Raw genomic sequence first — 15,046 nt, 5'->3', positions numbered from 1 at the left:
GTGCTATATTTTTCTAGAGTGTAAAGCAATTTCCATTAACTCTTTAGCTGATCAAGATATGTCAATAAGGGTTTGGCAGATACATTTGAATGGCATGGTGTGCAATGTCTTTCCCTATAAAGATGGACATAGTTCACCCAAGAAGCTTGTGCACAGGTTAATGAGAGCCAAATGTGTATGAAGTGCTTCAGCAGTTTGAAATGTGTAATGGCACAGAGCGGTAGATAAGTAGCGGCTCTATGTGCATCTATGAGCATCATACCTGTTAAGGTGGTAGCTTGTAGTAATATCTAAAGCTAACTGTTAAGGGGGTTTGATTCTTCCTTGCAGCTGTCACTGCCACTTGACCAAAGTTCTAAAAATGAAAGGCTGGCCAGTCAACTCTGCCACATCACGGAAGGTTGAGTAACCACTGATGGTTGGCCTTGTTCCCATTTTCCATCTTAATCCCATGTTATTGGACATCATGCTTTAGAGAAGGTTTTTAGACTACTTTGAGTCTTGAACGTTAAGATACTTAATGTCTGCATTTAAACTAGACCACTCTTACTGAATATTCTCAACGGTCTCAGTCATTTTGCAAGGGCAGACAGCCAAATATTTTCGCAGCCAAAAAAAAGAGGTGAGTACTTTGTGTAGATTTCTAAAATTGGCATATGGGGTTTATTATTATTGAAGGTTTGCAGTGCTCCTTTTTAGGTTGTTAGTTTAGAGGTGGTAAAATCTTAAAACAAATGAATTTGACAGCAGCACAGTTTTCATGAATCAACTCTCACTGACCCCTCCCTCTCTGATGGCCTGTGTCACTGGCTTTCAGCACCAGCCTGGACCTCCTGTCAGCTCATCTGTGCCTTTCTCGGTCTGAGAAATTCAATAATTCAGTGTCTGAGTACTGAAGTATTAAATCTCATTTGCTATACCTTCCCATTACTGCATTCATTGGTGGATCAGACAGGTTGATGCAGCATGCATTGGTGTCATCATTGATGCTGTGATTGAAACCTGCCCATTTCCAGTCATTCTGCTGTAACCATGGAAAATTGTTTGGCAAGCAGAACCCTAGATTATATTTACAGAGGTATGCATTCATGAACTTTAAAGAGGTGAAAAAATCTACAGTTTTAGACTAAATTAGAGCTTGAGTCACCCTGATTTATTTTGAGGTCAAAACCATCCCTACAATGAAGGATGCATTACATTTTAACAAAAACAAGGCTTTAATAGCCTATTTTACTGAAAGTGTCCTGTTTAGTAATCAGCACAGATATATTGCCTCTAAAATGTGCCAGTTGCTTGTAAAACATCCATTTTCAATCGTCATTTTTCTGTGTGGTGTAAGTATTGTATTACATGCAATAAGACATTCAAATTTTGCCCACCAATCAGTCCTAACAATAAATGTTCATCAGCTTACCATATTCCCCTACACACTTTTCCATCAATCACCTATTTATTCTTGAACATTGAATCTGTGCTTCAGTTACTTTGGTAGTATGTGCTAAGATCTCAATCCTAAATCTCATCATAAACCTGCTCAGTCTTTGGAAGTGAGACATTTCTGTTAAATTTCTTTCATAATTTTACAAGTACATCAAATCCCACCTCTCTTCCCGTTTTCTTTAGTTAAAAGGCTTGAAAAATTGGATATAGTTTCTTTTTGTTCTCTGTACTAACAATGGGGAGAATGTTTTTAAGAAATTGCTGCAAAGTTAATAATATTAAATGGTGTAAAAATGTACAGCATTACATTAAGTATACATAGTTGAGTTTTCAGCTTGGCTTAATACTTTTGTGTAGATCCAGGCTAGGGTTATTTTGGGGAGAAATATCCTTTGGTGTTTGCACTCATGTAAAGTACTCGGGCTATTGTATGTATTGATCTGTACGTTATTGTTTTGCAGATTTGTATTACGGTGGGGAAGCCTTGTCAGTTGAACAGCCACAGTCTTTTACTTGTCCTTACTGTGGGAAAATGGGGTTCACTGAAACAACTCTCCAGGAACATGTTACTTCAGAGCATGCAGAAACATCAACAGAAGTGGTAAGAGGCATCTAGGACTTTAAAAACAAATGTTTTATGATGTGGATGAGACTGACAAGGCTACTTTATGGCCCATCTCAAGTTGTCCTGATGGAATTGAGTCAACCACAAATGGTGGGGCAGGAGTTGCTTATGCTGGACTGGAGTTGCACATAGGCCAGACTGGGTAAGGGGTGGTGGTGCCTTGCATAAAGGACTTAATGACCATTTGGCTTTAGTTGATAAAATGGTAGGTGTCATTGTTTATTTAATTTCAAAACATGTTATGGTGGGCTGTGAACTTCTAACCTCAGATCCTTGTTAGTAACCATTACGCCAAGATGAATTCACTCCATTTTCTAGTCAAGGAAATTCCAGTAAAGAACCTCTGACCTTTACTTTGGGTGCTCTGGTACTGACCCTTCTCCATTTTCTTTTTGCACCCAGTGCTCATCTACTGTAACCTTTGCCATGCCTATGTGATTTTTGAATTCATTTCTATCTATTATCGGGGGAAATAAACCCACCATGATTATATACACTCCATTCCTTACTCCCTTTATCCTGATCGCTCCCAAATCCTATCCATACCTATCTTCACCACAATTTCATCCTGTTCTCAGATGTTCATAAGGAGGATTGTCAGGTGTGGGGGTTGTTGGGAGAGGGAGTGGCGGGATAGTGGGGGAGGTGTGGTGGAGGCTAAGGCAGGACCAGAGAGAAATCCTTTATTGCTTTTGTTTCCTTTCTACATGAGTTACAGTAGAGAAACGAGCCACCATTCCCGTTGACGTATCTTTATTTGCAATCTCTCATATCCTGTTTCCATTTCACTTGATGATTTTCATATCTGTTTTTGAATGTTAACATATTTTCTGTGTTATTAGCCTGGTCTTCGTCTTAGGTTTTTCAGGTTAGAGAACAAAGTCCTATATCATATGACTATTTGTCTGTAGTTCCTCAATTACTGGAAAGAAGTATCTACCCTGCTCTGCCTTTCATAATTTTAAGCACTCTTCTCTCATTATATCTTGCAATCTGCCTTACAGACTCTGTCTTAAATCTTTTTATTTTTCGTGCTAGAATCAGTTTTCTAGTGTTTATAAAGACTCACTATTGTTCCTCTGGATGGGCAAATAGATAGGAAAGGTTTAGAGGGAGATGGGCCAAATGTAGGCCTTAGATGGGCATCTTGGTCAGCATGGATGACTTGAGCCGAAGGACCTGTTTCTGTGTGGTATTACTCTATCACATTATCCTTCAGAATGGAACACAATACTGTGGACAAAACTGTAAAATCTTAGTTTTATATGAGCTTTTGATTATCTAGGACTTTAATTTCTGCATTCTTTGCTGAATTTTCAATAGCATTTTTAATGCTGTTACCCTGAATTACTTTCAAAGTCCCATGAACTGGTTATCAAATCCCTCTGCTCTTTCATTCTACTGAGCTGTTACATTAAAATGTATAAACTTGACCTTTCTCTTTACATTTGGGAGTATTTTTTGATTTAGATTTGAGTGGTTTCATTGCTCAAGAGAGTGGCTTTCCGGGGGTTGATTTTAGTCAGCAAATGATGACCAAAATTGTCTCTGCAGTACTTTACAGCTAGCACTTGCATAATTATACTCCTAAGTATTTTTAATTCAGTTTAATGTAATAAAAGCTTTAGATGTCAACATTTATGATATTGGAAGTTCTCTGCTGCAGGTTGTAGAGATTAGAAGGCAAACAGCACAAACCACCACCTCTGGAAGGCACCTATCCTTGATTGCCACTATTTGGATTCATTGCTTTCTTGGACCAGAATTTAATTGGGAATAGTCCTAAAGGCATCCTAATCAAGGCACTCTTCAGATTTCAAGGATGATCCAAAATCACTTGGATGCAATCAGTCATGCAGGACTTTTTTTAGAAAAAGAGACTTCCACACTGCATAGCAATGTGTAATGCAGGGTCTTGAACTTTCTTGCATGCCTCAATTCTCATTCATGGATGAAGTCATCCATTAGTGTCAGAACTGATTGATATTCATAGGTAAAATCAAGTATTTGGTTGAAAGTATGTTGAAGAAAGAACTGAGAAATTATGATTGTTATAGGTAAGGAAGATTGTTTGGTCTGACCTACATCCCTCACCCTAAAACCTACAATTCTATTTCAGGACTAAATTTATCTTCTGTTATATTTTTTTTAATATACATTTGCCCTAATGACCTAACGTAATATTTCAGATTTATCTTATCCATTCCCTCTTGTAAACCACCTAAAAAATCTTCATAATAATTCAAAAATTTCACAATAATGATTCACTGTTTCTCTGATTCACTGTTTCTTTCACTTTGGCAGCCAATACAAAACGTGTGGTTCAATATGATAATCTGATCATGGCACTATGCACTTAAGTCTTTCACTTTCAACTTTTTGTTGGTTTTATCTACTACTCCTTTGCAATTGTTAGCTACTTCGAGCATAAAAAGAATGCTAGTTTCTGAGATCAATTTCAGCTTCATCTAAGAATATGTCACTTCCATTTTTGGAGTACATCAATTTTTATTTTTTGTTTCATGTCATTTGATTAAATTTCATATATCATTTCTACATACCTGTTTTATTCAATTCCTTCTGAACTTTATAGTGCTCTTCTCCAACTTACTTTGACATCAAGTTTATTTGACCGCACACATTGAATTTTTGAATCCACGTTTTTGTAAATTAGTAATAGTGGTAATTTCAACACTAGATACAGAGACATCTGTCTCAGTACTTGTGCCCCTTTCATGTGGAGCTTTGCCAGGTGCATTTTGGGAAGCTGCCATTGGTGAGCAAATTCTCCTTGTTCACTTGGGTTGTCACTTCCTCAAATAAGCTGTCTTAATTGGTTTGCAGAATATTCCTGCTTTGGATGCTTGTTTACTGGTGGAGTGCAGGTAATTCTCAAATGTACTCTTGGTTATTTTACATAAAATTTAGTTATTTGTGTCCTGTTTGATCAAGGTTTTGAATATGGCAACTACAGCGACCACCTTAGCCTTTTTTCCCAATCTACTGAATCTTTCCATTACCTACCTTGTTCTTCCCCCCCCCCACCTCCCCACCCCCCCACCCCCCCCCCAAATACATTGGCACAGTAGCCTAGGTATTGAGACCATTAGTGTCTTGAAATAAAAAAAATATCCTGGACTGGCAGCAGGTAAGGCAGCATCCTGCTGAGCATTTTCAGCAGTTTTTTTCAATATTTCTAGTACCTGTGGCATTTTGTCTTTCTACCTTGTGATTTGTTTGTTTGAGCCTTTTTGCTTGACTCAGGCTTGACTTGTTTATATATGAAAGGCAGTGATTTTGTTTGATTCCTTTTTGCTTAAGGAAGGTCTGGTATAGTTTGAGCAAGTAGTAGTTCCAAGTATTTAATACTTTTTGACTCTATGACTATGAGGACATATACAGTCATGGGAAGGGCACTAAGGAATGTTGATGGACAGAGAGACCAAGGAGTCCAAGTCTATAGTTTTCTGAAAGTGGCAGCACGTCAGTAGGGTAGTGAAGAAGGCATATTACGTTCATTGGTCGGGGCATGGAATATAGGAATTGGGATGTTATGTCGCAACTTTACAAAATACTGGTTAGGCCACAATTGGACTATTGTGTGCGGTTCTGGTTGCCATTCTATAGAAAGGATGTGATTAGACTGGAGAGAGTTGAGGAGATTCACCAGCATGTTGCCTGGATTGAAGGACTTCAGTTTTGGGAAGTAATGGATAGGATAGTCTTGTCTTCCCAGGAGGCTGAAGGGTGACCTGATATAAGTATACAAGATTATGAGAAGCATAGATAGTTAAAATCTTCTTCCCATGATCTGGGTATCAAAAACAAGGGCAAAGGTTTAAGGTGAGAGGTAAGGGTTTCAAAGGTGATCTTAGGGATTTCTATATAAGGTGGTAGATATCTGGAACGTGTTGCCAGAGGAGGTGGTGAAAGATACAATTACTATGTTTAAGAGGCATTTAGATAGACATTTAAATAGGCAAGGCATAGAAGGATACGGTCCTAATGTAGGCAAATGGGGTTGGTATAGATGGGCAAAAAGACTGACATAGTTGTGGTGGGTCAAAGGGCTGGTTTCTGTGCTGTATGGCTCTATGACTGAGTCTATAACTTTGAATTGTTTCTGATTATAACTTTACACTTCAACTTAGCCACACACTGTTTAATTTATTTTGGATCCTGACATGTTACAGACAATTAGAAGGTAGTATCAGATTAGACAAGCCACAGCCAAGAGCTGGGATCTTTTTCTTATCTTAGCTGTCACTCTGTTCTTCAATATGCTTTGATCAATGCAGGGGTAGTGGCATCAAGGTTTTAAAGGTTTGCCTGAGAGATATAAAGATTTGTCTCTGGGTGTAGACTATTTTCAGGATTGTATTGAGGAGTGGATTAGATCAGAGAGTCTTATAACTAGTAGGTTTGCTGCCAATACTAAATCTAATTTCTCTTGCAGGTGTTGAAGTTTGGATGTGGATCTCAGTAGGCTACTCAAAAAAAAATCCCTTGATCCAGTACACTTTCATTTGAGTTACATTAAAGTAAAATATATTTACTTCCTCAGAATCTTCTTTTCTTTACAATATTTTTTATTAAATCCATGAAAAAAGTACAGAGTACATGCATCAAAAAAGAGTAAAAAAAATACTAAATACGTTGTGTTAAATCATACTTAGGATCACAATACTCTAAATTAATAATCACATGTAATAGTTAGTTAATAAAGGGAAAATTGGAATATTTTATTATAAAAAAAATCTACTCCCCCTACCAGAAACCGAAGCTGTTTAATGAAAAAGACAAGGAAAAACCCTTGAAACATAACAATGTCAGCCAATGTCTATATTTTAGTCAGCTTTACAAAACTCTAGTTAGACCACACTTAGAGTACTGTGTTCAGTTCTGGTTGCCACATTATAGGAAGGATATGGAGGCGTTGGAGAGGGTGCAGAGGAGATTTACCAGGATGCTGCCTGGATTAGAGCGTATGGAATATGAGGAAAGGCTTAAGGTGCTAGGGCTTTATTCACTGGAAAGGAGGAGGATGAGAGGAGACATGATAGAGGTATATAAAATATTGAGAGGAATAGATAGAGTAGACAGCCAGCGCCTCCTTCCCAGGGCACCAATGCTTAAGACTAGAGGGCATGGCTTTAAGGTTATGGGTGGGAGGTTCAGGGGAGATGTCGGGGGAGGTTTTTCACCCAGAGAGTGGTTGGTGCATGGAATGCACTGCCTGGGGTGGTGGTGGAGGCAGATACATTGGACAGGTTCAAGAGTTTGTTGGATAGGCATATGGAGGAATGTGAGATAGAGGGATATGCAGGAGGAAAGGGTTAGATAGTGTGAGGGTGGTTTGATGGACGGCACAACGTGGTGGGCCGAAGGGCCTGTTTTGTGCTGTATGGTTTTGAAAATAATTCAAAAAAGGTCCCCGCAGGGTTTGAAAGTCTAAGTTAGATTCAAAAACTGAACAATGAATCTTCTCTAGATTCAAGTATGACATAACATCTCGTAACCATTGAGCATGAGTAGGCGGAGTAACTTCCTTCTATTTAAGCAACACAGCTCTCCTGGCTATAAGAGAAAACAAAAGCCAGAATGTGTAAATCAGAAGCCTTCAAAGTTATATCTTTTCTCCATCAGAATCTTAATGCTACAATTAATGAGCAGACTGAGCAAAGGAAGTGATATCAATCAAGGGCAAGTAAGATCAAGTTTAGTTAATCGGACAGCTACTATCAGGAGCAGGTTCAGTAGGTACATATTCTGCCCCCTTGTGGTATTTTCAAGGTCAACTCGTATCATTCCCTTTTAAAGTTTCATTTGCCCTGAGTACAAAACTATTTATATTTTTCTATAGAAACTGCAACTCCTTTTCTAAAAATGCATTTAACCTTTAAACATTGCTTAGAGTTTCATAGAGTTATATTGCATGGAAACACACATTTCAGCCCAACTCATCCATGCTGAACAAGCCTATCTACGCTAATCCCATTTGCCTGCATTTGGACCATTATCTCTATAAACCTTTCCTATCCATAAACCTGTCCAAATGTCTATTAAACATTGTAATTGTACCTGCCTTCGCCACCACCTTTGGAAGCTCGTTCCATATATCCTTCACCCTCTGTGTGGAAGAACTTGCCTTTTAGATTCCCTTTAAATCTTTCCCCCTCACCTTAAATCTATGCCCTCTTGTTTTAGACTCCTCTACCTTTGGGATACAGACTGTTACTGTGTGGGATGACACTAAAATTGGTGGTGCAGTGAAGAAAGTTATTTAGGATTACAACAGGATCTAGATGAACTAGGAAAGTGGGCCCACTGATGAAATTTAACATGGGCAAGTGTGAGGTGTTGCCTTTTGGTAAGTTAAACCAGGGCAGGACTTGCACAGTAAATGGTAGGATCCTGGATGTAGTGCTGTAGAACAAAGAGACCTAGCGATATAGATACATTTCCCTAAAAATGGCAACGCGGGTAGACAGGGTGGTGAAGAAGGCATTTGACATGCTTACCTTCATTGGTCAGGGCACTGAGTACAGGAGCTGGGACATCATATTGCAGCTACATTGTTGGTGAGACCACAGTTTGAGTATTATGCACAGTTTTGATCACCCAGCTGTAGGAAGGATGTTATTAAACTGGAAAGGGTGCAGAAAAGATTCACAAGGATAATACTGGGACTAGAGGGCTCGAGTTATAAGGATAGGCTGGTTCTTTTTTCCTTGGAGCATGGGAGGTTGAGGGGTGACCTTACAGAAGTATATAAAATCATGAGGGGCATAGATAAGGTGGATGGTCACAGTCTTTTTCCCAGGGAGGGAAGGAATGGGACGGGCAAGTTTTTCACGAGGTAGTGTGTATATGATCTGAGCTGCTAGAAGAAGCTGTAGAGGTGGGTACAATTTCATTGTTTAAAAGACACTTGGACAGTTACATGGATAGAAAATGTTTAGAAGGATATTGGCCAAATGCAGACAAATGGGACCAGCTCAGATAGACATCTTGGCTGGCATGGACAAGTTAGGCTGAAGGGCCTGTTTCATTGCTGTATAACCCTATCTATGCCCCTTATAATTTTATAAACCTTTATAAGGTCACCCCTTAGCCTACTTTGTTCCAGGGGAAATATTCCTGGCCTATCTAAGCTCTCCTGAGAACCCAAGCTCTCCAGTCCATGCAATGTTCCTGTGAATCTTCTGTGCACCCTCTCTAGCTTAATTACATCCTTCTGATCAGAACTCCATGCAGCTCTGCAACTGCAGCTAACTAATGATTTGTACAAATGTAACATGATGTCGCAACTCTTATGCTCAATGATATATACTCAACTCTTATACTTGACTGATGAAGGCAAGCATACTAAACGCACTCACCACCCTGTCTACCTTTGTTGCCACTTTCAGGAAACCATGTACTTGTATCCAAGGTCTTTCTGTTCAGTAACACTCCCCATAGCCCTCCCATTCACTCTGTGTCCTGGCTTTATTTAATTTCCCAACATGCATCCTTTTGCACTCATCTGAGTTAAATTCCATCAGCTGCTCCCTAGACCATTTTCCCAGCTGTTGATCCTGTTGTAACCTTGACTATGTTTTTTTACTGTCCACTATACCACCAATTTTAGTGTCATTTGCAAACTTAATAATCGTGCCACCTCCATTGACTTCCAACTCATTAATATACATGATGAATAATAAAGGATCCGGCACCAATCATTGAGGCACACCACTGGTCACAGGCCTCCAATCTGGAAAACAACCTTCCACTACCATCTTCTGAAAGCCTTTGTATTGAATTCACTATCTCATCCCGGGTTCAATGTGATCTAACCTTCTGAACCATCCTTCCATCCAGTACCTTTATCAAAGACCATGCTAAGGACCAAGTAGACAATGTCCACTGCCCTGTCCTTGTCAATCCTATTGATCACCTCTTTAAAAACTTCACTCAATTTGTGACACATGATCTCCCATGAACAAAGCCATGCTAACTATCCCTAATCAGTCCTTGCCTTTGCAGATGCAAATAAATACTGTCCCCCAGGATCCCTTCCAGTAACTTTCCTACCCTGATGCAAGGCTCATTAGCCTATAGTTCCGTGATTTGTCCCTGCAGCCCTTAAATAAAGGCACAACATTAGCTATTCTGCAGTCTTCAGGTACCTCACCCTTGGCTAATGAAGGTACAAAAATCTCTGCCAGGGCCCTAGCAATTTTCTTCCCCTGCTTCCCACAATATCCTAGGATGTGCCTGGTCAGGCCCTGGGGTTTTATCCACCTTTATGCACTTCAAGACTGCTAATACCACCTCTTTTGTAATGTCATTATGCTTCAGGATATCACTTCTCTTATGAAAAAAGTTGGTTTTTTGATAGGTTACCTTTAATTGGTTAGGCATGTTTTTTTTGTAAGATAAAATTTAAAATTTTTATAGGAAATACTCATGAAACTGTTGACTGGATTTCGTTGTTGGGAGGAGATAATATTTGGTAGACTAAAACATAAACTTAATAAAAGGAAAAGTTTTTCTTTATTCATTTTCGTGCCAGCATTTATTGCCCACCCCTAATTGCTCTCAAAACAGTGATGATGAGCCACCACCTTGAATTGCTGCAGAAGTTACTCCCATAGTGGAGTAACTAATGTAGAAGCTACTTCTGAAGTGTTGGGGAGGAAATTCTAGGACTTAGACCCAACGATGATGAAATACCAGTGATATCCAAGTCAGGATGATGCACAACCTGGAGAGGAACCTGCAAGTGCTAGTGTTTCTATCTGCCTGCTGCACTTGTCCTTGGTTGTGGAGGTCGTGGGTTTGGGAAGTGGTTTGAGTAGCCTGGGTAAGTAACTGCAATGCATTTTATAGATGGTTCCCACTACATCCACACTGCATGAGTGGTGGATACAATTTGGGATCCCAATCAGCAGACTACTTTGTCCTGGGTGGTGTTGAGCTTCTTGTGAGTTGTCCAGGCAAGTGAAGAGTATTCTGTTGCATTCTTCTTATTTTGATCAACATAGGAAGTACATTTTCTCCAAGGCATTATAGAGCAAACATCATTATATGGCTGCAAGTTAAGTTACCAACAATTTCATTGTGCTAGAAGAGGTTTAAAACTATCTTTGTGATTAATGCAGTTTTAAGTAGAATGGTGCTGTATGTTTATTTGGAAATTTGTTGCCCAAACGTCAAACCTATATCTTTAAAGGAAAAACAAAATAATATCTATTCTGCTGTTTTCTCACTTACTTGCTGTTTTATCCTTGGAGACTCTTTACTCTTCCATAGGCTGTATTTTCATATTTCAGAGTCATAGAAAGATGTAGCACAGAAACAGGCCCTTTGGCTCACCGAGTCCGCGCTGACCATCAACTACCCATTAATCTCATGAACTTCCCTCAGATTTTACCATTTACCTACACACTCGGGGCAATTTACAGTGGCCAATCAACCTACCTACCACATATCTTTGGAATGTGGGAGGAAACCCAAGCACCTAGAGGAAACCCAGGCAGTCGCAGGGAGAATGTGCAAACTCCATGCAGACAGCAATTGAGGTTAGGATTGATCCTGAGTTCCTGGCACTGCAAACAAGCAGTTCTATTAGCTGTGCTACTTTGCAGCCCTTCTAATTCTTCATTCACTTGTCCATCAGTGTTAGAGCTATGATGTTAGTAGGTTTTTTCTTCTCCATGAGGATGGGGAACAGCACATCACAGCTGAGCATTATTTGTCATTGCTTAACATCCACTTTCCAAAGTTGCTCAGAACTGACCATGAATGACAGCCTTGGTTAAAATCTTTCAAATTTGAGGACACTGGTGCTTACTATAACTGCAAGCTTAGCACAGCAAGCAAAGCAAACCTAGTCTTGATTTCACTGGAAAGCCTGTATTTTGATGTTTTTTTTTAATCTGATGTTGGCCTCCTAATAAGGTTACTAATTTTCCGATTTTTACAGAGACTGGATACTCACATGTAGAGATTGTTGAACTTTAAGCCCCCCTCTTGCTCCTTTGTTTTTCTTGCTCTCGCTTTCAATCCCAATTCAACGTTTTACTCTGGTTTTCCTGGATATATTGAGACTTTGCTTCAAGATTCAAGGTGGGATGGCTTTCAAAGTTGTCTTCAGGGTATTTACATTTCTGCCTTCTAATATTTTTAAATGATAGGCAAGATGAACATTTAATTAGTGGTTATTTTTAAGATACATCCTTTGGGAAAAATGTAGTTTTTTTTAATGGCAGTATTTTTCTGCATGTTCTGGTTATTAGATTTTACAGCAGCTTCCCAGGTTGTTTGTCATAAATGTTTGCACTCAAGATTCCTTCCTTTCCTTCCTCTATTGATGTGTGCCAGTATGTGTCACAAGGGTGAAATGTGACTTCACATTAGAAACCAACATAGGCAGTCTTTATCTTCACCAGATCAGTACACAAGTACCATGGCTAAATAAGTTACCATCTAGGTAGTAATTATCAGATGGAATTTGACCTCACTGCACATGATCATTTGAGGGCAGTATTGCTTTACTTGTATACATTTAATTTTTGATCATGAAATATTAATGTTTTTTAATCCTTCAATCTTCAATTGTTATTCTGATATAGTTTTATGTAGTTTTAATACAATAATCCTTGGTTTGTTAGTTGTATGAATATGATATATCCACCAATTACAGCTGGAACAGTTTTAATGTTTTTGATCACCTAAAAATAGCCGTGTTGTTCTTTGTTCACAGATAATTGATAATGTTTGCTCTTTAATATCCTGGAAAGGATGAGTAAGCATTCCAATTTCTGGCCATTGATAGTCCTATAGATTAAACAAAATGCAACAAGCTCATTGGCATCTGTAAGAAGAGGAGTCAGGCTTATAACTGTCTATAGATCATCCTGTGCAGTGAATGATGATATAATATTATGATTAGTGGTGCTGTAAGAGGGAGGAAGAAAGCAAATCCAACAGTGGACTTTAATGGAAAATCAGAAACTGCTGATACTGGAAGTCCTTAAAAAAAAAGTGCTGGAAATACTCAGCAAGTCAGACTGTTTCTGTGGGAAGAGAAACAAATTTATTGTTTTTGGTTGAAGACCCATCGTCAGAACTAGGAAGGAGACAAAAGAAACATCTTTAACCTGAAATGTTAAATCTGTTTCTGTTCCCACAGATGCGGCCTGGCTTGTTGAGTATTCCAGTATTTTCTGTTTTTATTATGGACTTGAAAGGGTTGAATAACCTCCAACCAATAATAAATAATATACAGCGTCATCTTGGTTGAAGAGATACAGAAGAATAGAATACAATGTAGTAAAGGTGATCCAAGTAGACCAAAAAAAAACACACCATGGAAAAGATGATATATAAAGGAAACTGAAAGGTCTATGGGTTTTCATGTCGGAAAGTAAAATAAAAAGAAAACAAGATGATGGAAAGTTACTGGGTGTTCATTGGTAGTAATGTGGAGTTGAGGTTATGGGTTGGATTGTCCCTGTGTCTATTGAAGGCACAGGGACAAGCGGCCAAATTGCTTACTCCAGTATATAATTCATATATATTTAATGTACATGCATGTAAAATGATTGAATCTGTGGATATGCCAATAATTATTCTCTCTCAATTTTTTCTGCACTCCTCAAGATAGTTCAGTCCCTTTTAGTGAATATAAGACTTTACACATTTCAAAACGTAATTGTTTGCACTTGTCTGAACTCTGGACATCATAATAATTAGAAGTGATTGTTAAACTCCTTTTAATGTGTTGCAGGTTTGTCCAATCTGTGCAGCATTACCTGGAGGGGATCCTAATCATGTCACAGACGACTTTGCAGCTCATCTTACACTTGAACACAGGGCTCCTAGAGATTTAATATCCTTTTTTGAGTATAAAGTTCATTGTGAGTAGCTAAAGGAGAACTTTGTACACCTGGTTGCATAGATTTTAAAGTGGAAACTTTTCATAGATTACTTTCTCAGCAAGGTTGTGAAGCAACAAAACAAAGAAGGCAACTCGATAGAATTTGTGTTGAATGTAGATTGCTTGTGCCACTGAGGTGTTGAATTTTTGTATTATATCTTCTTTTATTTAAGGAAATGTTTGCAGACCATCCCGTTATTACATTTGCTTTAGAGACATTTCCTTGCCTGATTGGTTGGATCATGTAATCTGCCAGCTGACAATATTGTAAGAAGTTTCCCCTTTTATGAATTAGTGATGTAATTCTTGTATACTCTTTTTCTAGAGATTTGTAAATAATGAATTTAAATTCATTGTGTTAAATATAATGAGGAAGCTTATGAAGTTGACAAGAAAACTGTTGATAGGAATGTGTATCTTATTTTAGAATCTAATTTGGTAACATAATTTTGGATATATATGGGTGCTAGCTAAAGTAAACAAAAGCAAATAAAGTTGATCCTAGAAGTGACTGACCTAAATAAAGGTTTCACTGGTGGGAAGTAAGGTGGAACTGGGGGATATTCTAGTGGCAAATAGGCTGTGGCTGAGTACCTAAAATCCTACAGCTTAACAAGCTTCCATTGAGGGTTGTCATATAAAGTTTGCGATGGGACCAGAACCGCATGACTGTTTTTGTGTGCATTTCAACCAGACCACTCTTGACCATTCACAGCCTGCTAGAAGTGTGAATAATTATTGTTCCCCTTTGCACTAAAGATTGACTAATTTTAAATTAGTGTTCAATTCTTGACAAGTTGATTGTCACTCTGGTTTCTATCTGCTGTTGTGATGCTTACCCATGTCTTCAATCAGGCATATAGCCCAACTTTTCTGGCTTACATAATTAATTTTCTAAGTAGAATAAGAAAGGAGACTGGTGAGAAACATAGTATTGGACAGGAAGACATTTATGTAAAAAGAAAAAGTCTAGTGAGCAAACATTTCCCCCCTTGCAGACAAAGACATGAAAAATTATAATGGGGATTAAGGAAATGGCAGAGGAATTGAACAAT

The 15,046-nt window shown here is 38.5% G+C and overlaps 1 protein-coding gene across 1 annotated transcript in view; it reads left to right on the top strand.

Annotated features, from left to right (window-relative positions):
* Positions 1-15,046, top strand: part of kcmf1 (potassium channel modulatory factor 1) — a 103,858-nt gene that overhangs the window by 70,218 nt on the left and 18,594 nt on the right. Inside the window, exons 3-4 of the mRNA XM_052020478.1 lie at positions 1,902-2,041; positions 13,842-13,943. Of these exons, the coding sequence (XP_051876438.1) occupies positions 1,902-2,041; positions 13,842-13,943 (242 nt within the window). The remainder of the gene's footprint in view (positions 1-1,901; positions 2,042-13,841; positions 13,944-15,046) is intronic.

Source organism: Pristis pectinata, chromosome 7 (assembly GCF_009764475.1).
Source record: "Pristis pectinata isolate sPriPec2 chromosome 7, sPriPec2.1.pri, whole genome shotgun sequence".
In the NCBI taxonomy this organism is placed as follows: domain Eukaryota; kingdom Metazoa; phylum Chordata; class Chondrichthyes; order Rhinopristiformes; family Pristidae; genus Pristis; species Pristis pectinata.
This window is presented reverse-complemented; position numbering and strand designations above follow the sequence as displayed.